Below are 26,125 nucleotides of genomic sequence, written 5' to 3'. Positions count from 1 at the left end.
GATGAAGAAGGAAGAGCACACAGAAAGCAGAAAACAAACACGTACCTCTTTTACTCATTTCTTTCTCAGCAACCTTCTCAAGCAACTCTTAACCCAAGTGAAATTATGATTTGGAGAAAACCATTTGGATTACAAAGCAGTTAATTAAACGAAGTCATGAACGGTTGAGTTCTATCAAAACTGTTCCATCAATCAAATCAACGGTTCAGATGGTATTGAAAATAAAAATCTCTTTTAATGTCATCAATATCTTTCTCTCTCTTCATTTAAAACTGTCACTTTTTTCAAACTATTATTTCATATTATTTTTAATAAAATATGTTGAAATGGGAGCTCCATAACTATCCCACTCGCCGAGTTATAGCTCATCAAAAGTTCAACCTGCTTCATTAAAAATATCCCCAGGCTAAGCTTGGGGGGCTGTGATATGGCTGTTACAAAATTCCGAAGATATAACTCGACATCGTACGTTATAGCTCGACTTAATGAGTCATAACTTGTCCAAACGGTACAGCTCAGAACAAAACATCTGGCCGAGCATCATAACAGCCGAATACAACATAATTGCCTTTCAACACGAATAATCATGACCAATGAAACCGTTAGATACCTCTCCCTACATAAAGAAGGTAAGGTATTTTCGAAAGATACAAGAAATTCACAATACTAACTTAAGTATTGGAGTACCTTTTGCAAGTATACTTCTCCTCTTTTGTTCTTCCCATAACGTGAAACATTTTCAGACAGAAAGCTTGGACCTCCAAGCATAAAGCTCGGTGCAAAGGGTAACAGTTCGACATCGACTACAAAAGATCGAGTTACATCTAAGTTCATTCACACAAGAACATTACTCATTTTAAAAATTTAATTTAATAAAAAGAAACAATATAAATAATTGTATTTTTAACAAATATGTTAGAGAAAGGATAGCTCATTTGCCGGTGAGTATGTTTAATCATTACAAAAATGATATACATATTACTATTGCATTAGCTTTATCAACTATTAGTGCATGGCTTATGAATCTTACATGCATAACCATATAATAAAATTGTGATATATGTGATTTCTTGATCAGGGAGTAGTGGAGCAAGCATAGACCATGGTTTGTTGGAAGTTGGATATGGGAGGTAGTGAGAATGATGTGGAGAATTGGTTGGTGAGGAACTCATGGGAAAGTGATTGGGGTGAAGATGTGGCTACATCAAAGATACAACGCAACTTGCAAAGCACCTTCACTGCCAAGTGTGGAATTGCAATGATGGCCTCATATATATCCAATCATCATCGACGCTCCTATTATCAATTCACCTCATCATTCTAATCAGAGCATTCCACAGTTTCCACTCATGTCTTGAAACAACACGTTTTATTTTCGGAGCATAAAAAAAATTGGGTAAAATATATTTTTTGTCCCTAAAATTTGATAAAAATTTTAAAAATATCCCTAAATTTTATTTTGTTTTAATGTTGTCTTAAAAATTTTCGATTTGTATCAAATATACTTCGGACGGCTAATTTTTCAAAAAATTTAAGACCAATTCAACAACAATTTTATAAGAACAACCCTTAACACAAACAAATTAAGCATAGTTTTCATGCATTATTGTTACATTGGTCTTAATTTTTTTGAAAATTTAGTCGTTAAGGGTATATTTGATGCAAATCAAAAACTTTTGAGACAAAATTAAAACAAAATAAAACTTAAGGGTATTTTTAAAATTTTTGTCAAACTTTAGAAACAAAAATATACTTTACCCAAAAAAAATTTCATCATTTAAACTTTAGGTGGCCCATGATTAGTTTCTAGTGATAGATGATAACAAGCACACCAACTACTTTATTATTTCATGTCCCTTCTACACACATTTAATTTTCATCTGCCAATGTTAGCGTGAATAGATTATAGATGTTCTTAACATTTTGATGAGCCTAACATGAATATTTTAATTGCTTTAATAAAATACAGTCGCACATGTTTGACATCTCAACTGAATATATGCTTATTAAAGCGAAAAATCCTTATTATATAGTAATAAAATACAAGACGTTTACCAAATAATAAAAAAAAGAAACACATCTAATACTGGGAGTACAGATTAATTGCTCATATTTGGCATGGATAATTGTGCTCAAATTAAATTTGAAATCAAGTTTTAGCTGTAAAGACTAAAGAGCATCGATGGGGGGTCCATGTCTGCTAGCTGCACTTGAAGCACGAGGTAGGAACTCATGTCTGAAAAAAGAGATTCATTTAACTTTTGGAGTTAAAAGATTTAACCCTATACACAAAAATCATATGCATATTTTATTATTTTTCTCCCATTTTTTTTTATGTTTAAATGAATAGTTAAGTCACGCTACAAGTCATGATTAATGAAGCTAAGCCTAAATATCCAATGACTATGAATTTCTTTCACGTTTCTCCCACCATCAAATGTTAACGTTTCCGTTTGCCTCTTCCTCCCTTTACTTAATCCATACCACACTTGTGTTCTTTTTATATTAAATATTTAAATATAATAACAATTGGTCATCACGTGCATACGATTTCTGACCATTTTGAACATGTCGAAGCAACTTTAATTTTATCCATTCTGGTATGCTATACGATAGGAAATACGAATTATAATTGGAATAAACTTGGAACTATATCATGCTTGAAAGTTAAGTGTTATCAGAAAATTAACTATTAGAAAGGTAAAAGAAAATAACAGAGAAAATGTTTGTGTATATTCAAATTGTACAAGATGATACAATATACGAGGATATTTATAGTTAAATCGAAATAATAAAAATGTAATATCTTATAATAAATATTTAGATATATTAAATAATTCTATAAATACTAATTAAATAACATTAACTACTGCTATTTATTTGGGTTGAAAGGGGTCCCATATGAGCTGCACAATCAGTTCAGGTCAATTACATAAATCATGTTAACTTGTTAAGAAAGAAAAAAAAAAAAAAAAAGAAATGTTTGGTTTATCTCCTTTCACACCATAGTTTGATTTGAAATGCCTTCATTTTTATGATTCACAACTGAGTGTTCATCCAATCATCACAAAGTAAAGGAAGCATTGAAATTCACTATTAAAAAGAAAATGGTAGCTGTGTTCAACAAAGATCTCTTGAGCTGGTACCTAATCACCCTGAAGCTCAAAGAAACCTTAGAATCTGGAATTCCAGCTTCTCCTAATGAAGGTACCGGATCAACTGAGTTTCCAGAGCAGCACAAGCTTCAGCAGGAGGCTGCAGAACCATTGCAGATTGCCATCAATGAAGATGAAGAGAAGTCAGCAGAGTCTGAATGGGTGATCTCCATGAATGAAAAACTAGAACAGGCTAATCAAGACGATGCAGCGAGTTCATGGGCCAAACTATCAATATACAAAATCCCTCACTACATAAGAGATGGTGGCGATGACAAAGCTTTTGCACCACAAATTGTGTCATTAGGACCTTACCACCATGGCAAAAGGCGCCTTCGCCAAATGGACCGGCACAAATGGCGTTCCCTTAATCGTGTCCTTAAGCGTACCAAGCAGGACATTAGGCTTTATCTTGATTCAATGAAAGAGATAGAAGAGAAAGCGCGCGCCTGCTATGAAGGGCCAATCAGTTTGAGCAGCAATGAGTTTGTGGAGATGTTGGTTCTTGATGGTTGTTTTGTCCTTGAGCTATTTAGAGGAGCTACTGAAGGGTTCACACAACTCGGCTATTCTAGGAACGATCCGGTTTTCGCAATGCGTGGATCGATGCATTCCATTCAGAGAGACATGATCATGCTAGAAAATCAGCTTCCCTTGTTTGTGCTAGACCGCCTTGTAGGAATTCAACTAGGTAACCCTGACCTGAAAGGACTTGTTGCCAATCTAGCACTCAGATTCTTTGACCCTTTGATGCCAACAGATGAGCCATTAACAAAAAGTGACAGAAACAAATTGGAATCGTCGCTTAGAAGCACTGATACCTTTGATCCTTTATCTGATCAAGGTGGTCTTCACTGCCTTGATGTGTTCAGGAGAAGTCTCTTGCGCACAGGGCCTCAACCAGCACCAAGAATTTGGATCAAACGCAGGTCTAATAATAGAGTTGCTGACAAACGGCGCCAGCAACTGATACATTGTGTCACAGAGCTTAAGGAGGCTGGAATCACATTCAAGAAGAGGAAGACCGACCGCTTCTGGGACATCAAATTCAAGGATGGTATTCTGAGAATGCCACGGCTCTTGATCCACGATGGCACAAAGTCTTTGTTCCTCAACCTCATTGCTTTTGAGCAGTGCCATCTAGATTGTAGCAATGACATTACTTCTTATGTGATCTTCATGGACAACTTGATCAACTCTCCGGGGGACGTAGGGTACCTTCATTACTGTGGGATAATTGAGCACTGGCTTGGAAGTGATGCTGAAGTAGCCGACCTGTTTAATCGCTTATGCCAAGAGGTAGTATTTGACATCAATAACAGTTACCTTTCACCATTGTCAGAGGATGTGAATAGGTATTACAACCACAGATGGAACACTTGGTGTGCAAGCTTGAGACACAATTATTTCAGCAATCCCTGGGCCATTATTTCTTTGGTTGCTGCTGTTGTATTGTTGCTGCTCACCTTTGCACAAACATATTATACTATATATGGATATTACAGACCACCACAGTAAGTGTCATTGCAGGGTCTTACATTTTATGTTTATCAATTCATTTCTAGCATTGTCCCCATTTCTTAAGAGAGTGAGTATGTGTGTTGGGCCTCGAGACTAGCCTGGAAAACTGTGGAAGATTGAAATCTGATTGATTTGTGGCAGAGTGAGTATTTGTGTTTGGCTATTACAACCTCCATTTGTGATTATTCACATGCTTGGGAAACAATATTGGTTGAATACATCTTTTTTAGGTTTGGCAAGTTAGAAAACTTAGGCTTCATTTATGCTGTTTATAATAAAATGCGGGAAACAGATTACTCAGTTAGTCAGTTGCATCATATTTAAGGGTTCTTGAGAAGCAAATGAATAACAAAATACAACGTAAAATATATATCAGTATAACCCCATTGCAATTTGCAAATATAATAATGAGGGGATTCCTTGTCCACAAGCTTTGTGTCTGATTTTCGTTATTACACTATGAAAGGACTATCACTAAGGGGAAAGGAGAATGTAAAGGACTTCAAAAACCCCAAATATTCCCCAAAGCTAAAACATTACTGGGGCGTCAAAACTTCCAAAGATGTCCAAACAATTGCTCACTTGGAAGTAGAGCATCAAGATGCCAACATCAATGTCGGATTCTCAATGCAATCTTCTTCTACAATCACATCCTCAGATTGCTCAACCTGTTAAAATTTACTGCAGATGCTAACAAGCCACCAGCAAGGCTGCGACCTGAAGCCATTAAAGTTCAATCAAGCCGAAAATTTTAGTCCATTGAATGGCCTGCGCTTTCAGCCGATGCTTTCTTTCCATCATAGCGCTAACAATAGAAAGGACAAAAACACCATATTAGCTACAAAGATATAATCATACAATAGAAACACCACCTGATGTATGATTTATTAACCATAGTACCAGACAACATCTATGGAATGATGGTTATTTTGAATGAAAAAGAATATGAATCTACCTGTTTCCCAAATGAGAATGGCACATATTTGTATTTGATCATATGTGATATCTGTCTTCTCATGGTAAGTGTGAATAAGACTACCCAGTAGAAAAGGAGTATTGGCCAAAACACTGGAACATCAAACACACTAAAGAAAGTCATCACAAAGGCAATGCAAAATGCCTTCGTGATTGAATACCTGCCCACCAAGGAGAATTAACGAGCTTCAGTGAAAGCAAACAAAACAATTCTGAAGGTATAAATATGGAAGAAATAATTGCTTTCCTAAGTAAACATTGTGCTACTTACGCAACAAAAATACACAAGACCTCATCGGCAATATTTTCCATTTAAAATGTTACTTGCTTCATATAAAATGAATCATGCAATAGAACACGAATGCACCCTCCTTATTCGAAAATAGCATCTTAACGTTTCAGAGCTCATGCGTCATATCTGCATTTAGATTCTATACACGTTTGGAAAATTTCCATAATTTGTTTGAATATAAAACCTAAACTTCTCTGATAAAACTGAGATTTCGTGTCGTACATAAACCCAACAATTATAATATAATAGGATCATCAAACTCTGTTGCGAATTGCGATCATGACCTTGTCTACATTACAAAGATCGATCTCATATTGAATCACATTGATCGAATCAAATTCCAGGTAGTTAATTAGGAAACCCTAAGAATTAGAGAATCATGAAATTGAAACAGGAAAGAAAAGGAGGAAGGAGAGGGTACCAGAACTTGAACTCAGGGAGGCGGCGAACGAAGGGACGGAACTCATCGGAGCCCCTGGTGGGGAGAGTGGCACCGTCGTAGAGTTCCTGAATTCCGGGATCAACCTGAGGGGAAAGGAAGCCGATGAGGAGGTTGAGCATGTAGATTCCGAGGCCGTAGGAGACGACGTAGAAGCCTTGGATCAAGTATACGCGCAGAACGTAGATACAAGCGATGATCAAGGAACCAATCCAGCGGCGGAGCATGTGCGGCGTGGTCTTGTCGAGGAAATGTTGGTACTTCCTCGACACCGTGAATTTCCATCGCGATATGGCGCCATCCGGTGAGAAATAGTCAGCGGAGGTGTCGCCGGTTGATCCCACGTCCATTGGTGGGAAACGGTGGCAGTTGCGACGGGGGATTTGGAAAAATGATAGCGGATTTGTGTTCGGTGTGTGTCTCCGGCTTCCAGCGGCGATGCAGAATACAAGCTAGGAGGCCTCGGCTCTTTTTGCGCCTTAGCTTCACGTTTTGTTTTGTTTTTTATTGTTTATGGGGATTGGGGTGGGTGTGGGTCCGGTTCGGATCTTCAACCGGGTATTGCAAAATCCATCAACCATAGTACCAAACCACTCCTGTCCAAAAACAAAAAAAGCCCCAAACCACTAGTATAGTAGTATCCCATTTTTTTTTTCCTTTTTATTGATTATTATGGAGCTTGCTTGCTTAAAAGAATCGTTGTCTTTGCGTCTTTACAGTACTTAAAAGATTAGTTATTAAGCTTTCAGTTTGATAGATATTATGGTGCAAACAAAAAAAAATTAAGAATTTAATTTTGATGCTAAAATAATTTGTGTATGTCTAAAATGAGTACAATAATTATGTGTTTATTGGATATGTCATATTTATATAGACTATTAGATTATATTAGATGAAAATCAAAGGTTAATACAAAAGAAGAACATCGATGGACTCTAATAAATATAGAATATTCTAGTACATAATTAAATACTTTAAATGACAATACTTTAATACACAATATTTTAAATGGTAACAGAATTTTTTATTTTTAAATAATTAAATATAAAATATATAAATACAAAATATATAAATATTTTTTATTCATTAAGATTAATTATTATACAAGAAACTTTTATAATATCAAAAAATTATGTTAAAATGATATTTTAAATTGTAACATACAAATATAAAATGATTAAAATTTTATTTTATATTATTTGACAAATAATTAGATTATTATATTCAAAATTTATTAACTAACTACTTTTTTTAAAGATATTATTATATAATATAATTTTTTATCAAAATATTTTGAAAATATAATTTATATAAAATATTATATATAATACATGAAAATATTATTTTTTTTCAATTTTGTTTAGAAAAATAAAATAAATAATATAATTCTAAATATATGCCTATCGCATTATATATTTACTTATATTAGTAAGACTTAAACAAATTAAACTTACGTAATTAAAAATATAACATATATAAATATTTTTTATTCATTAAAATTAATTATTATGCAACAAATTTTTTATAATATTAAAAAATTATATTAAAATGATATTTTAAACTGTAATATAAAAATATAAAATAATTAAATTTTATTTTATATTACTTAATAAATAATTAGATTATTATATTCAATACTTAACTAACTATTTTTGTTAAAAATATTATTATATAATATATTTTTTTATCAAATATTTGTCTAAATATAATTTATTTAAAATAGTATATATAATACATAAAATATTATTTTTTATTTTTTTTAAAAAAATAAATAAATAATACGTATCAACTACATATATGTATCATATGTGTGTATGTAATAGTGATTGATATAGGATTGATATATATTCTTTTATTCTTTAATATATATGCCACTTCATGACTCTCTTCTCTAACCTTTCTTATTCATATTTATTTTGTTGTAATATTAAGTAAATAATAATTTAAAATTATTTTTTAAATTTAACATTTATAGTTTCATATATATAATATTTATAATAAGATCATTTTTTATTATGTTTTTTTTTTCTAGTTAAATTTTTATTCTCTAATTCGACAAGACTTTTATATATATATATATGAGAAATTGATGTACAAATGTCTTTCACAAAATATTTTTTATCATGTATAATTTATTAAAATTATATTTTGTTAAATCCAGGAGTAAAATATATAATTTTTTAGTTTTAATATAACAAATTTAATATGTTATTTGATTTCAATGTTACTATATTATTATAATTATTTAATATATAAAATTAATAGATAGTATATATATATCAAGAATATTATCACATATTTTATTATATAAAGGTAAAAATTTTTTGTTTCAAAAAATATATAATAGATAAATACAAAAAATATAAGTATTTTTTATTTATTAGGATTAATTATTATGCAAAAAAAATTTTATAATATTAAAATTATAATAAAATAATATTTTAAACTACAACATAAAAATATAAAATAATTAAAATTTATTTTATATTACTTTGACAAATAATTAGATTATTATATTTAAAATTTATTAACTAATTACAATGTTAAATATATTATTATATAATATAATTTTTTATCAAAATATTTATAAAAATAAAATTTATTTAAAATATTATATATAATACAAGAAAATATTAATTTTTTTATTTTTTTAAATTTTTATTGTGATATTACACGTTTATGGTTTCCACGTTTATTGTGATATATAATACATGAAAATATTACACATTTAATATTTTTAAAATTAATTTTGTCAAAATATTTTTTTAAATTATATATAATATATGAAAATATTATACATTTTTTTAAATATTGTATAATAATTAATTTTGTTAAAATAATATTATATATACTATTTTGAATAAAATGTTTGTTTACAAATATTTGAATAAAAAATTATGTTATATAATAATATATTTTTAATAAAGTTAACTATTAATAATTATTTTTTAATAATATAAAATAATTTAATTTTTTATATTATGTAATTAAAAATTAGTACTGTATAATAATTAATTTTAATAAATAAAAATTTTTTTTGTTTATATTTATATGTTTTATATTTATTTTAAAGTAAAAGATGATACTTGCCATTTTTAAAATATTATGTATTAAAATGTATTTATGTATGTATATACTAATATATTCTATATTTATAAAGTCTATCAATACTCCTCTTTCATCACATCCTTTGATTTTCATTTAATAAAATCTAATGACTCATAAAAAGTGGCGCATCTAATACATACAAAATGGTTAGGCTGATTTTAAAGGGATAAGTACTTTTTTCGTCCCTAAGATTTGAGGTCAAAATCAAAATCGTCCCGACCTTTTTTTGTTATTAAAATCATCCTCAACGTTACAAAATGTTATAAAATCGTCATTTTCTACTTCAATTTTATTTTTTTTACCAAATTATCCTTATTAAATATAAAAATAATTAAAAAATTAAAACAAAACTAACCCCCTACCCCCTCACCCCACTCCCTCACCCCCTCACCGTAACCCCCTACCCCCTTATCCCACTCCCGTGACCCCCTACCCCCTTATCCCACTCCCGTGACCCCCTTCCTCATGTCCCTTTCTTCAAAACCCCAACCCCAATTCCAACCTCAATTTTCCTTCTCTCCGTTTCCGCCGTCCTACTTATTCGTTTCTAGGGTTCGCCGCCGCCGTTGCGTCGTCATCGAGAGGGAGACCTGCCGGCGCTGCTTCTTCTTCTGTGACTGTCTCTGCTTCTTCTTCTGCCTCTTCTTCTTCTGCTTCTGCTTGAATTTTTGCTTCTGTTTGAGTTTATGCTTCTGCTTGTGATTTTTTTATTTTTTTAATTTCTGTTGTTTTGCTGTTTTTGGATCTGAAAACTAAAATTGTAGTTGATGATTATTGAATTATTATTTAATCTGAATTTTTTGTTGATTTATTTTGTGAATGTTGCTGTTAATTTATTTGGGACTATTGTTGTTGGTGGAAAAAAAAAGTGTTGTAAGTAATAAATGGCTATAGTGGCAGTGGTGATGGTGGTGAGGAAAGGGAGAGTGAGGAGGTGCGAAGGAAAAGAGGTGATGGCTATGTTGCTGTTAATTTAATTTCTTACTTCTACCTTTTGCTATGTTCTGTCTGCCTGGTAAAATAAAGAAGAGTGAGAAGTTGGAAGGGGATTGGGGAAGAGTGAGAAGAGGAAGGGGAAGAGGGGTGGGTGTCTTCCAACAGTGGTAATTGCCACGGCGAAGGTGAGAAGAAGAGGGTGATGGTGAAGAGTAAAAGGAAGGGGATTGGGGGAGGGGTGGGGGGAGAGACCAAAGAGATGCTGGAGAGTGGGTGGGGTGGGGTTTTGCTCTTTTTTTTTTTAATATTATTTTTATTAATAATGAAGAGTAATTTGGTCAAAAAATATAATTGAAGTAGAAAAGGACGATTTTATAACGTTTTGTAATGTTGGGAATAATTTTAATAAAAAAAAAAGTCGGGAACGATTTTGATTTTGACCTCAAACCTTATCTTTTAATTGACACATGTATTTAATTACATAATAACATATTAATAAAAATAAGTAGTGCTAAAAAATCAGTGCATTTTGTAATTTATAACCATTAATTAACCCTTATTAATATTTTTAATGGTATGAGATTATATTTAATAGTGTAGGATTATACACTTTTTTTTATAGTTAAATGTTGATTAGATTTTAATGAAAGTACTGCCCCTGTGACTTTCTCAATAAAAATAACTATATTTTACATTGATTGCAACCAGATGAATAATTATCCAAAAAAACGAATATAATAACATAATTGTATAAAACACTAGTGCATCAAAATTAAATTCTTTTTTAAATTTAGATAAAATTAATAAATCAATATGAAAAGACCTTTCTCAAGATCTTACCTTCACTAAGGGTCCGTTTGGGAAACACCAAAAAGTTACTTTTTTCAACTTTTGACTTATAAAAAGTTACATTAATGTGTTTGGTACAATTTTTTAGATAAATTTTTAACTTTTCAAAAAGTTATTTAAGAGCTTTTGAAGAAGTTAAAAAATGTAACTTCTCCTATTTTCAAAAGCTATTTTATCACTCTTATTTAATGCACAACTTTAAAACAATGACTTCCATAATAACTATCCAAACTCAAAATAACTTATTTAAAAATTAATATTAATAAAAATCCTTATATTTTAAGCTCATTTTTCAAAAGAACTTATTTAAGAAGTTTAGCCAAACTGGTCCTAAATGCTACTACTCTTTCTCCTTTTTTTTTTCTAAACAGAAATCACATATCATTTATAAAGATCCTTTCTCAAGTTAATATATGTTATATTTTATGTTTAATTATTTTGTTAATACATGTAATTTTATTAAAATTTTAATTAAAATTTTACAATTTAAAATCTTATAATTAAATTATTATATTAGATACAAATTATAAATTATTATTTTTGAACAAATATAATAATTTTAAAATATTTATTTTTAAATTTTTTATAATTCATCTCGTCTCAATCACAACTAGAGGCAGATTTTGGAAGCGATCTCCATGGGTCATGGCTCCCTAAATTTTTAAAATTTAAAATATATTTAATATAATGTATAATATTTTTAATAATATATCTTCTAGTTCAATAGTTAAAGGGAGACATTTTATACTTCAACACATAGAGATTCAAATCCCATTTTATGCATTTTAAATTTATTTATTTTTATTCTTTTAATTTTTTTTATCTTTTTTATAATTTTTTTATCTATTATTATATAAAAATATTTTAGTTTTTATAATAATTTCTAATTAAATGTAATAAAAAATATATACATAAAAATAAATTAAATTAAATTTTATTTTTTATGATATTAAAATTAAAATATATTAAGTGAATTATTTATTAATACGAATATATCTTATATATTATATTCATTAATTTATTTTAAATATATATATATATATATTAAAAGTATTAGAGAAACAAATTTATATTATTTATGTTATATCTTTTATAATATGAATAAAAATTAGAATTTTATGAAAAAAACTTTGATATAAATGATTTTTTTAAAATTAATTTTAGTTTAAAATAATATTAAAATATATAATTATTTTTTTATTAAAGCTTTCAATTTTAATATGGTATTTTCAATATTTTGTTTCGACTCCCTCTTTATAAGATTTTTGGATCCGCTACTTATTACAACCTATATCAAATACAAAAATAAATATTGTATTTTTTAACAAAAATAATTAAAAGATTTATTTAATATAAAAATTCAATTACAAATTCTTAAACAATAAAAACTTAATTAAAAATTATAAACTTTTATAAATAATATATAATTTTTGGTGTTTATATCGAATAATATATGATTTTATCAAGTGCTCACGTATCATTAAACACAACATTTGTGATTTTTTTTTTCTTTCTTGTTTTGGCTTTTCCGAAAAAATATTTCTACCCTAATCCTTCACATGTATTTTATTAAGTAAAGCACATGGGATTGTGAAAGAAGGTACACGACTACATGCATTGGCACAAAAAAAGGGGTAAAATAGTCAACTACATTCAAAACTTTTGAAACTAATAGTGAATTTAGATGTACATGAAAATGTAATGTGCACATAGATTATCCAAATTTCTTCTAAGTTTTACGTTTAATCCAAATCCAAATTAGTAGTAAATAACGGCTCGTTTGTCTGTTTGTCGGAGTTTCCATTTTCCATTTTACGTTGGCGAGCTGCGAAATCAAATCGCATGACATCACCTCTCACCGCACCCGTTGTGATTCTCATTCTCATGAACCTGCATCCATTGATCGCAAACTTTGAAAATCGTTGATGGAATCTCATTCCCTGCGATACATAATCATCATGACACAGATCGAATAATAATAATTATAATAAAGTGGATCTTCGGTCACCGAATCGCCGTCACCGGTAAGCGATCCACTCCTCCTCCGTTTTGTTATTTGTTTAAACACATTGCATCTCTATCACTGAACTCTGCATTTTTCAGATCCCTGTCTCTGAAACTTATTCAAATTATATCTAGATCCGAATTATGAATCTCGTTTTTAGCTCAAGATGTGACTCTCTGCTATTATGATTTATCCATTGCTTTCACATAGTTCATTTGTTGTTAGCTGCTTAAACTGCTACATGCTCATTGCTCTAGTTTTATTTTTATTTATTTATTTATTTTCTTCTAAAACAAATGCAGTTCTACAATTTGAGTACGAGTTTATAGAACTACATTCCGGGGGTAGTGGTCATGGAACAACAACAAGCATCTGCTGATTCATCATCAACAAAAGAACCTACTCCTTTGGCTTCCAACACTGAAACGAAAACTCACTCCTCAAAACAAGTCTCTGTACAATCTGCTACTGCTCATGATTCACCATCCATTTTGCCTGCTTCTGGAATATCGTCTTGGGCAAAGAATCTGAAACTCCGACACTCGTTTTCGCCGCAGGCCGAAAATAACGGCGGATCGGCCTTTGCTCGCCTCACTAGTAATCTAAGTCTAAAACTGCGACCGCCGTCGAATGAGGCTGCTCCCGCTACTAATTCAGGCAGTGAGCAGCCTAATTTAATTGAATCATTCACCAAAGGGTTGATGGACTCTTCCAAGAGTGCAGTTAAGGCAGTGCAGGTCAAAGCTCGCCATATGGTCTCTCAAAATAAACGTAGATACCAGGTCAGTTCTCAGTGGCTCAGTTTCAGTGCCAGAATGGAAACAGATAATCATTGCTAAAGTAATGAAAGGTTTATAAGCAATCCCTAAGTGAGTAAATTGTGGCTAACAAACTCATTCTACAGGAAGATGGATTTGATTTGGATATGTCATACATCACTGAAAATATAATTGCTATGGGATTTCCAGGCGGTGATATTAGCTCCGGAATTTTCGGATACATTGAGGTGTCTCTATGCATAGTTTTTATCTGATGTTCAACTTGGCATGCTCTGTCATCATTTGATTTATGGGAAAGCTGTTTTGCAGGGGTTCTATCGGAATCACATGGAAGAAGTAATCAAATTCTTTGAAACTCACCATAAGGTAGAAGATTTTGCACTGAAATTGGAATCCAAGGATCCTACTCTCTGCTAATATTAAAATTGGAACGAAAAGATAGGCAATGGAATCTATAAGTGAACCTAAGTCTAAGAGTAGTGTCTTTTATTTAACAACATCAAAATATAGAAGATAGAATTAAATATTTCTATACGGTATACTAACCTTAATGAAACACAATTCATAATAATATATCTGAGGAATGACATCCATTTTGCTATAACAATTAAACTTTTTGTTTTAATCTTTGTATGTTGATTGTTGATGTTAATTTTTATATTATCTTTTGAAAATGTTGCTTTTGAAAATGTTAATATCCTAAAACCTTATTGTACAGGGAAAGTACAAAGTATACAATCTTTGTGCAGAGAGGTTATATGATGGATCGCTATTCCAGGGGAAGGTATAGTTTTCACTCTTCATTTTTATTTTCACTTATTTGGAATGCTAGGAATTAAAATTCACTCAAGAATTGAATTTTTTTTCTTGCTTTGGAATAACTAAAAATAAATAATTTGAATTCCTTTGAGAATTCCAATTCTCATTTTTCTTTCATTTGTAAATCAGAGGTCTGATTTCTAAATCCACTCGCACACTCTTTAAATTTGAATTCTATTCTATTAATATTCTGTAGTCATTCCAAATTGGAATTGAGTTTCAAATAGAAATGAATTCTTTTTTTAAAGGAAATAGAATTCTTTTTCTCTTGTTAAATGGTTTCCAAACAAGCTCTTAAGTACTCTAATTCATATTCTGGTATATATGGGTAATAGTTGTGGTAGATTTCTAGAACATATCTTGTATCGTTTTAGTTCTACTCTATTTTGCTCACAGTACTTGTTCTTGATATTTAATTTCAAGTGGATGGTACTAGGAGCTGCTAATTTTGCAATGCAACATCTCCAGAATTTGATTTTTTACATGTTCTAAATTAATGCATATGATGGTAACCATGTTCCTTTAAATAGAATCTGAAAGGGAGAAAAATAGCACACTCAAATTTTTCTTGTTAAAAAAAATTCATCCAAAAGGCTATGCTACAAAAAAAAAAAAAAAAAAAAAAAAAAAAAAAACATAAGTTTAATTTTAGACCACAGTTCCAGGTCTTCATGACGATTTTAATACCCACAACATGTGGTGTGCATTATTAAACAAATTATGAACAATTATGCTTAAGAGACTGGGACTTTGTCAAGGTACATTGTGTGTTGAACTGGTACAAATCAGATAAAAATGTGTAAACAACAACTTTTATACTTTCTTACATTAGTCTACCTTTGTAGCTTTGAAATAAAAGAAATCATCAAATTGTCTTAAGATTCATCATTTACCACCCTGCTAACTTATTGGGATCATGTTTAGGTTGCGACTTTCCCGTTTACAGATCATAATTGCCCTCCTATTCAACTTATAGCCTCATTTTGTGAAAGTGCACATTCATGGTTGAAGGAGGATATTCAAAATGTAGTAGTTGTTCATTGTAAAGCTGGTATGGGGAGGACAGGATTAATGATTTGCAGCCTTCTTTTATTTCTGAAGGTAAGTCTTCATATTCTGCTGGTTGTGCAGTGTGCACTTGTTTTTCTATTAAAATTCAATTATTAACTGCCAACTATTCTTTCGGAATTATTTTGCAGTTCTTCCCAACTGCAGAGGAAGCCATAGATTACTTCAACCAGAAAAGATGTATAGATGGAAAGGGCTTAACTCTTCCTAGTCAAATCGTCAGTCATTTATTTTAGTTTGCCATTTTATTTAAGATGTCCTTCTTGATATATGCTTCTAAACTCGATTGCTTCTTTAACTTTTTTAGAGATATGTCAAATATTTTGAACGGACTTTGAAACAATTCAACGGCGAAGTCCCACCTGGACGAAGGTAAGAGATAAAAATTCTGTAAGAATGTATCAAAACCAAAGGAAGTTCTGAATTTGGAATTTCTGCAGGTGCATGCTAAGAGGGTTTCGGCTTCATAATTGCCCTTATTGGGTTAGGCCATCAATTACAATATCTGATCATAGTGGTAAGCAACAAGGCTAATTGCTTCCTCTTTCATGTTTGGTTAATTTCTTTAATATTAGAAACGAGTACTATTATAGTATTATACAGCCCCAAAACATTGCGTCTTTTAGTTAATTGGCTTTCGTTTATCAAATGACTATTTTAACTGGAATTGCAACGTAGTTATGTGTGCAAGCAAAAAATAACGTAGCTTCCATGCTTTGCGATGAGAGGAAGAAAAATGGATAATGGTGTTTATAGAAAATGTTTGTTTCAACTAATGTCCTACCTGATAACGTTGCAAAACAAAGAGAATAAATGCGTACAACTTAAGTGAGAGATTCAAAAAATACACACACAAAATACCATCTTTACAAGTTGACATTACCTCTTTCCCATATTGAGTATTTTGACATGTATTTCTACCCCTACAAAGTCTCTGTAGTTTACTTTTTCCAATGCAACTTTTTGAGTTCTTATTACAACCAAAATTCTCAATTTTAATTCAGAGAGAAGCTGATGCTTCCACTTATTCTCAGGAATTCTATTCAGCACGAAAAAGCATCCAAAGACAAAGGATCTAATGGTACTCATGCTAGTTTTCATGGCTGATTTTGATCGGTTTAACTGTTTTCCCTAAGCCTCTGTGCTAATGCGTATATGTGAATTTGATTACTGAATTACTTCTTTTCAGCCCGAAGATTTCTGGATCAGTATACGGAAGAAAGGAGTAGTAGTTTTTGCACTACCGGGGGAGCCTGGTTTGACAGAGTTGGTTGGGGACTTCAAAATTCACTTCAATGATGGGCAGGGAGATTTCTACTGGTTTGTTCTCAACACATACTTCTTTTGGCCCCTCCTTTTAAGCTTGACTAATATTTTGGTTCCCAATTCTTCTGTACATTCTATAGCTGGTGTCTACCACGATTTGCATGCTATGGAGCAGAGTTTTGTTTGTTTAAGCATGCATTGATATTTCTCTTGATACATCGTTTTCTTCTTGGCAGTTGGATGAATACAACAATGACAGAAAATCGAACCATTTTAGATGGCTCGGATCTCGATGGCTTTGACAAGGTAAAATATAAACCTTTTACTAGACTTAATTTTAAAGAACAAATTATCATACACAACACTTTTAGATTTGTCATCTCTCCATTACTCCCTTAGAAGGAAAGTCTATGTAATTTACCTTATTTTAAATGATGTAGTAGTAGTAACAGCAGCTTCTTCCCCTATACATGTATATTGATTATTCTTTACCCTAGGTGATAACTGATAATTTAATTATTATAACTGTGCCCTTTAGAGAAAGATCCCCACTCCAGGATTCCAGGTCGAGGTTGTGATGGTCGACTATGATGGCACCGTACCAGCAAGAACCAAAGCCGGTCCTGCCAGCACAGAACCCGAAGGCAACACAAACAAGGTCCAAGCTGGTGCAAAACTTGCGTCGAAGAGCAAGGTCCCTAAGAATGGAGATGATGATGATGTATTCTCAGATAGTGATGAAGAGAAGGATAGACAGAGCGGAAAATCTGAAACTGAATATAAGTTAGCGGCACCTCAAGGATCTGGGGATACTTCAGACCATGTAGGAGTGTTGACACATTCAACGAATCAGTTGCGCCTGCATGAGGAACGTAAGCAAAACAATGCTTCTCAAGAATCAACAACAGATAATAATATTCATGCATCCGGTAACACCACCAACATAGAGTCTGTAGGGGCAAGTGAAATCAAGGCAATTGCTGCAGATGCTTCGGTTTTTGCTTTTGGAGATGAAGATTTTGAAAGTGATTGAGAGTACAGGGAATTAACACTTCCGGTTCTGAGATATATTGTTTGAGGACTTTTATATAGCCCTCTCCAAATATAGATCATACTAAGAGGTGAAATTGGAAGGCATTATTATGCATTGTGAAAATTTATTGTATTTTCCACTATTGTTGCCAACTATTTTCCACTACAGTTTCATTTTTGAAGGCGACAAACACTTCCATGGTTGCTTACCAAATTGCTTAGGTGATTCATAGTCCTCGAGGTCGTCTTGAAAATTCCAGGAACCACATTAAAGTAAAAAATTTATACAACTTCTCGAATCGATAAATGATCCAAATCCTAAAGTTAAAACTTGAAAATAAATACACTGAAGAGCAGCATTCATCATCCATACCAAGTTAAAGAATTTAAATGCTCTTTCGTTAAAAAGAGGTTCCGGTGATCAGTGATCACATTACACGCCAATATTTGTAAGATTAATCCAAATATGATACAACAGTGTTCCAAATGAAACAAAAAAATAGACTAATTGTAATACAAAGCTAGTATCACCATCAACACAAATAATAAGAACAGCCGAACAGAACCAATAGAGGTTATTAGCAAATGCAGCTAGCTAACAGCAGCAGCAACAAAGCTACTAGCTACTCAGGAAACTGAAACTCCCAAAAGGCAAATTGAACCAAAGAATTCACCTTCTCATATTGTCAAATGAAGACTTTGGCAAGAACGCGTTTGCTTTCTTACTAAGGTCATGAAAATGCTACTATTGAGCGGGGACATTATCATTGTTATACCACCTTCTCAGTGCTGATTGCACTACACTTCTATTAGCCAAAAACCCAAATGTTGCTCTCAACATTGCCAATCCATTGTAACCATTTGATGCTTCTGCTGCTGCAGCTGCAGCAGCCACCTCCTCATTTTCTCTGTGAAATGCTATCATATCATTCACTGCATGATCATGATCAATTTGACTCGCATTCAATGCTTCATAATCACTATTATCAAAACTAAACGCCAAGGACTCCCTATGTTCACGCACCCACTCCACAACCATACCAGTAACCTTTCTGCATCTCCTCACCTTAAACTTAACCAAATTGGGGCAACCATAAGCAAGAGCCTCAATCCCCACATTGGATATAGGGCACCCCTTAATGCAAAGCTTCTTGAGCGCAACACACTTGTTGGCAACACACTCAATCTCAGCGTCACCAACGGTATTAAGCCCACAAAGTGCCAACCTCTCCAAAGCCTTGCATTTGGAAGCAATTGCCTCGAGGCTCGAAGATGTTGGATAGATACCAATCAAAGCAAGTTCCTGCAAGTTAATGCAGTGTTTGGCAACAGAAATCAAACCATCATCACCAATCCTATTGGTTCTCCACCCATCAACGTGAAGCTTCCTCAACATCCTGCAGTTCTCAGCAACTAGATTGAGACCCACATTTGAGCACTCAGCGGTTTTCACAATGTGCAAAGTGTCCAGACTCAAACACTTAGACAAACCCACAAGACCCACATCGCTAACTTGAATCTTCTCAAGGTGAACATCAACCAACGCAGCGTGGAGGTTCCCAATCTTCTCAAGGGTGTCATCCCAATCCCCCAAACACCCAATTACCTTCAAAGATCGAAGCTTTTTTGACCCAATCATAAGGGGTGCGAAGCTCTGACCATTCACGATCTCCTTCAAGCAAACAGAAGTCACCGACGTCGTTCTGGAACCAACCACCTCCTCGCCATCGTGGGCCCCACGCAGCCGCTTAACGGAGAGCTCTTCCAAACCCTGGCAACGGCTAACGACAGCGTTGATTCCCTTAATGCCGAACACGCACGAAGCGCAAGATAGCTTCTTCAACGCCTTGCAGTTTTCGCCAACAGCGGCCATTCCTGCCTCCGTTATCTCACGGCATCCACGGAGCTTGAGCCACGTTAGGTTAACGCACCGGAGCGAAATCAGGATCAAACCTTCGTCGTTCACGCTCGTTGACCTGCGGTCGCACCTCAGACCGAGTTTCGTGACCGATTCAAATCGGGTGAACACGGCCGGCAGGTGATCCTGAAGCTCCGCCTTGGCGTTCAGGGAAAGGCGGCGACGAGTCTGGCTGTCGACGCGGTGCCAGCGGCGGCAAACGACAGAGCACCGGTTGCGGTCGGCAGTAGTGAGGTGGCTGAAGATTCCGGCGAGGCAATCATCGGGGAGATCTGCGGTGAAATCATGATCGATAGGGTTTCTTAAGTCAAAATCAAAATCAAAATCGAAATCGTGAAATTGGTGGCGGTTAAATTCCGATGAAAGCACGGTGGTGGATGGTGATTGCCCCATGAAAATGTATGGGTTTGTGGTTAGGTTTGCGGCGGGGACGGAGAGCTATTACAGTTACAGGATTTTAAATGAAATGGTGTTTGTGTGAAAAATAGAAGGCGCGTGTGAAATATTCCACGGGAAAGGCGCGTGGGGAGAGAATGGGCGAAATTAGCGTATAGGTTCGGTGCAGTTGAGTTGAATGAGGCAGAGGGACGTGTCGGTCAAAGTGGGTTTGCGTGTCTCTCTCATGTTGGACCTTTCATACTCTCTTTTGTTGTCTTTTTTTCTATAAAGAGAGGAAAAGTGTGTGATTATTTTACTGAATTATTTCTATTCTTTTTCTTTTATTTAGTATTTACAGATCATAATAGTCCTTACTCCTTAAGATATTTGAGGCATCATGTTGTTTTCATTTATGCATGCATGATGCATGCTTCTCTACAATATTTGTGCTTCTTCAATTCTCTTATTAGATCATCTTCAATTTTTTATTTTAATTTCATTTGAATCTTATAAATTATCACATAAATACTTATAAAATTATATACTATAAATAATAATTTGAGACTTAATGTAAGATTTATTATTCTAATATTTGGTCTCATTTTAATTTATATTTTAAATTATTTTTAATTATTTTAAATATTTTTAATTAAATTATAAAAATTTAACTAAAATAAAAGATATAACATTACAAAATTAATAATTATATACTATATTTAAAAGATATTACACACTAATAAAAATAAATTTTAAAATATTATCTAGTTAAACATAACAATATTAAAAAATACACTATATAAATAAAACAATAACAAAGACAACATAAATTAGAATTTTAATTTTGGCTTATTGGATTTGAAAAAAAAATTACAATGAAAAATTAGAATTTTATGAATATGAAGATGGAAAATTTTGTATATTTGAATTAGGAAAAAAATTAGAATTTTATAAATAAGTGAAAAAGAATTTACGTTAAATTGATTTGGATATATATTTTTATTAAATTGATAAAAATAAAAAGAAATAGATTAATGAAATATAGGAGTACAATTGAGCATATCTTATTTATTTGAATATATGATTGAGTTTTTATCGTAAAATTATAATAATAACGTTACAACTTACAATGTTTATTTCACTAATCTTTTTTTAAGATAATATATTCTCTTTTTATTAATATAGTATATTTTAAAAATTATATTTAATATAAATTTTAATTTTAAATTAGTTTAATGAGGAGTGCTAGGGCAGCAGATTTTGAGTTATAGCCATCAATTAGCCATCAATAGTGTATTTAATGGTGTGAGATTCCATCTAACAGTGGAGAATCACTCATTTTTCTTTTGCTGGCTAAGTGCTAGCCAGATTTTAATAAATTTGCTGGCTTCCTAGACTTTTCCCAGTTTAATTATTATAGAGATAAAAAAAATGTAAAAAATTTTCTTTTGAGATGTGATGAGTATTTTAAAATAAAATTTCAAGCAGAAGAAAAAACCTATAAGTTTGTAGTTGAAGGAATTGCAATGCCAAATTTAAAAATAGATTAGTAAAGTTAAAAAAAATTCTAAGTATTCAAATTTATACATGATAAATATTGCAAATTTATTGATAATTAGTTTTTTATTTTATTATTTTACAATTTTTTTATTTGATAACTTTTTTTTTAATGATTTATGTTTAATTTCTGTTTATTGGGTCTCTAAAACGGCCAAGTAACGACTTGGTTTTTCGAGTTTAGGTTTTTTTGCTGTAAATTGGCTACGAAATTGTAAATCTTTAATTAATATTCATATTTAAATATTTTTTATTTTAAAAAATAAAATAAAATAACAAGATAAATTATATAATAGAATTTTTTTAATATATTATATACTTTTACCTCTCACCTATACTTCTTAAATTTATTTTAATTTGAGTATCAAAATATCTTTACAAGTATCAATTCCATCGTTCTTAAAGTCCGATCACATTATTACCATGATCGATAAATCTCCATTTTTTTTTCAACTCGTTCAAGGCCATCCTTGTAAAGTTTCCCTTGAGTGAAAGCTATGATTGGATATAACTTTTTGGAGTTTTGAATGGGTATATGATCCATGATGCAACATGCAACTTTATTCGGTGGATAACAAAAGGCAGCATGAATCTATCTTTGCGGTGATTAGAGTAATGTCCGTTTTGTTGTTGCAGTAATGGAATGAAAATAATGGTCACTTATTAATTAAGACACTGGAAAATGTTTAGTTGCTGTAGTGCAACTGATGAATCACAACAAAATCAGCATAGATTTGTGGAGGTTACCCAAATAAAATTGAAGAGAGAAGGGTCCAGAACCTGAACCTGTCTTTGTCTTGTTGCTTCAAGTCTTCTTTGGAGTATCCACGCGTAACTTAAAAGATTGTTACTTTGAGTTTATTTATAAATACAAAATACTAAAATAAAAATATAAAAACATAAAATTATATTTAATAAATAAAATATGAATAAATATATTATGTTTAAAAATATTAATAAAAATATTTTTTATTTTTTATTTTTTATTATTTTTATCAAATTTTTATAATTATATTTTTTATTATATATTTTTTTAATATATAGAATCGCAAAGAGTCGAAAAAGAAGAACGAGAGATTTGGATCAAGTTAAGTGCATAAAAGGATAAGGATGGAGAGGTGTTGGCTCAAGAGGAGAAGATTAATGAAAGGTGGAAGAGCTACTTCTACGAGTTATTTAATGAGGGACAGAAGACTCTTCCGAGCCTTGGTCGATTATGCACAAGGGAAGAAGATCAAAACTTTGACTACTATCGAAGGATTCGAGACTTCGAGGTAAAAGAGGCTCTAAAGCAGATAAAAAATGGCAAGACAGTAGGACCTGATAATATCCCGATTGAGGTTTGGAAGGGTCTTGGAGAAAAAGACATCAACTGGTTAACCATGCTTTTTAATGAGATTTTAAGGTCAAAGAAGATGCCTGATGAGTAGAGAAAGAGCACCTTGGTACCTATCTACAAGAATAAGGGGGATATACAAAGTTGCGAAAAATATATAGGGATTAAGCTTATAAGTCATACTATGAAGTTATGGGAAAGGGTGATAGAACGGAGGTTGAGAAAAGAGACACAAGTAACAGAGAACCAATTTGGATTTATGCCAAGCAGATCTACCACTGAAGCGATATACCTATTAAGAAGGATGATGGAGAGGTATCGTAGTAATAAAAGGGATCTACATATGATGTTTATTGATTTGGAAAAAGCGTATGATAGGGTACTAAGGGAGGTCTTATGGAAGGTTTTAGAAAAGATGAGAGTAAGGATCGCATATATTCGGGCAATTAAAGACATGTATGATGGGCCACAACTAGTGTGAAGACTCAAAATGGTGTGACAGAAGAATTCTTTATTGGTATAGGATTACACTAGGGATCATCCTTAAGTCCATACCTTTTCACATTAGTCTTGGAAGTACTCACAGAGCACATCCAAGAGCATGTGCCATGGTGCATGCTTTTTGCCGATGATATCGTCCTTATGGGAGAGTCAATGGAAGACCTAAATAAGAAGTTGGAGTTATGGAGAGAAGCTCTAAAAGTGTATGGTCTGCGCATAAGCCGTAGCAAGACGGAATATATGAAATGTAAGTTCAGTCTGAGAAGGGAAAATTCCAATATAGATGTGAAGATTGGAGAAAACATCCTACGAAAAGTTAAAAGTTTAAATATTTTGGGTGCATCATACAGGATAATGGAGAGATTGAACAGGATGTAAATCATAGGATCCAAGCAGGTTGGTCAAAATGGCGGAGTGCATCTGGTTTTATATGCGACAAAAAAGTGCCTTTAAAACTTAAAGGTAAATTCTATCGCACCGCTATAAGACCAGCTATGTTGTATGGTACGGAGTGTTGGGCGGCTAAAGGGGAGCACGAACATAAGCTGAGTGTGGCAGAGATGAAGATGTTGAGATGGATGAGTGGTCATACGCGATTGGATAAAATAAGAAATGAAGATATAAGGGAGAGAGTTGGAGTAGCACCCATTGTGGAAAAGATGGTTGAATCGCGTCTTAGGTGGTTTGGACATGTGAGAAGAAGACCGATAGAACATCCAGTCAGGAGGGTGGATGAGATGGAAGATGGACAAAGGGCGAAAGGCAGAGGAAGACCTAAAAAGACCATCCATGAGATGGTCAAATGAGATCTACATGTAAACGGTCTCTCTGTAGACATGATACATGACAGAGCACAATGGCGTTGTTTGATTCATGTAGCCGACCCCACTTAATGGGACAAGACTTTGTTGTTGTTGTATTTTTTTAATTCTTTTTTATAAAAATAAAAATAAATTAAATTTTTATAATTTATTTTAATTTATTATTAAATAAAATAAAAAAATATTAATTTTTATATCTTTATTTTTTATACCTTATTTTTAGTATTTTATTTTATCTATTTTTATAACCGATCACAATTTAAAAGTAAGAATTAATTTCATGACGCACTAGAGATAGAACTCATATTTGAGTGTTTTTAATCTTTGGGTAAAGTACTAAATTGGTCCCCTAGGTTTGGGCGTAATTCTGTTTTGGTCCTTAAGGTTTAAAGTGTTCTATTTGAATCCAAAAAAGTTTCATTTAGCATCAATTTAGTCCCATAGTGAGGTCAAAATTAAATAATTAACAAAATGTCCTACATAACAACAGTTCAAGAACAAAATCGATAATCTGGAGAACAAGTACAAGCTCCAGAGGCACAAAATCAACCATTAATGCATCAATACATTTATTTATCATTTTCTTTAGTTTTATAGAAAATATTTTATTTATATTATAAAAAAATAATAAATAAATGTATTGATGTATCAATGGTTGATTTTATGCCTCTGGAGCTTGTACTTGTTTTTCATATTATCGATTTTGTTCTTATACTGTTGTTATGTAGAACATTTTGTTAATTATTTAATTTTGACCTCATTGTAGGACTAAATTGATGCTAAATGAAACTTTTTTGGATTCAAATAGAACACTTTAAACTTTAAGGACCAAAACAGAATTACGCACAAACCTAGGGGACCAATTTAGTACTTTACCCTTAATCTTTTTATCACATATAAACATGGCATACTTGCTTTTAGAGAGAGAGAGAGAAATTAAGAAACGAGTAAAAAAACCAAAAAGAGAAGAAAAAAAAAGAAGAAAGAGAGAAAAAGAAATTAAAAAAAATAGATGGTTGATGGTGTAATTTGTATTGTATAATACTAATATTTTATTAAAGCATCCGAAGTAAATTTTTATTTTGAATTTTTTATTTTTTCAAATTCAAGTTAATACACACATATGCTGAAGATAACAATCTCATTTTCTTAGATAAAGTGCTATTATTTTACTAAAGTTTGCACTATGCAGCTTATAATTTTATTACGTAATTTTGAGGCTCATTAATTTAATATGCCATACATACGTTGAAAATTAATTTAAGAATGGAAGTAACGATAGAGATGTACAAGTATACTGTGATTTGGAGTGTATTCTATAAATGTGGATCTGTTGAAATTAGTAATCTGTAACACAGATTACATTTTATATC

General features: G+C 31.9%; 4 protein-coding genes across 4 annotated transcripts; 2 read left to right on the top strand and 2 right to left on the bottom strand.

Annotated features, from left to right (window-relative positions):
* The first annotated feature begins 2,852 nt into the window (after positions 1-2,852).
* LOC112748500 (UPF0481 protein At3g47200-like) lies at positions 2,853-4,980 on the top strand. Its single transcript, XM_025796736.3, has one exon. The coding sequence runs from the start codon at positions 3,108-3,110 to the stop codon at positions 4,671-4,673; it is 1,566 nt and encodes a 521-aa protein (XP_025652521.1). The 5' UTR covers positions 2,853-3,107; the 3' UTR covers positions 4,674-4,980.
* A 38-nt stretch (positions 4,981-5,018) lies between these two features.
* On the bottom strand, positions 5,019-6,870 carry LOC112748501 (protein RER1A). The gene is made up of 3 exons (XM_025796737.3): positions 6,365-6,870; positions 5,632-5,812; positions 5,019-5,481 (listed from the first exon to the last, which is right to left on the bottom strand). Exons 1-3 carry the CDS (start codon positions 6,730-6,732, stop codon positions 5,428-5,430), a joined length of 603 nt encoding a protein of 200 aa, XP_025652522.1. The 5' UTR covers positions 6,733-6,870; the 3' UTR covers positions 5,019-5,427.
* Positions 6,871-13,013: 6,143 nt separating this feature from the next.
* Positions 13,014-18,435, top strand: LOC112748496 (phosphatidylinositol 3,4,5-trisphosphate 3-phosphatase and protein-tyrosine-phosphatase PTEN2A). The gene is made up of 13 exons (XM_025796733.3): positions 13,014-13,299; positions 13,583-14,062; positions 14,185-14,286; positions 14,369-14,425; positions 14,778-14,843; positions 15,803-15,979; positions 16,078-16,164; positions 16,254-16,318; positions 16,387-16,463; positions 16,981-17,027; positions 17,136-17,266; positions 17,449-17,518; positions 17,751-18,435. The coding sequence occupies exons 2-13, from the start codon at positions 13,634-13,636 to the stop codon at positions 18,243-18,245; spliced, it is 1,803 nt and encodes a 600-aa protein (XP_025652518.1). The 5' UTR covers positions 13,014-13,299; positions 13,583-13,633; the 3' UTR covers positions 18,246-18,435.
* Positions 18,436-18,621: 186 nt separating this feature from the next.
* On the bottom strand, positions 18,622-20,555 carry LOC112748497 (F-box protein SKIP2). Its single transcript, XM_025796734.3, has one exon. It carries the CDS (start codon positions 20,553-20,555, stop codon positions 18,990-18,992), a length of 1,566 nt encoding a protein of 521 aa, XP_025652519.1. The 3' UTR covers positions 18,622-18,989.
* Positions 20,556-26,125: the final 5,570 nt, after the last annotated feature.

Source organism: Arachis hypogaea, chromosome 15 (assembly GCF_003086295.3).
Source record: "Arachis hypogaea cultivar Tifrunner chromosome 15, arahy.Tifrunner.gnm2.J5K5, whole genome shotgun sequence".
Taxonomy (NCBI): Eukaryota; Viridiplantae; Streptophyta; class Magnoliopsida; order Fabales; family Fabaceae; genus Arachis; species Arachis hypogaea.
The sequence above is the reverse complement of the archived record's forward strand: the minus strand, read 5'-3'. Positions and strand labels throughout refer to the sequence as shown.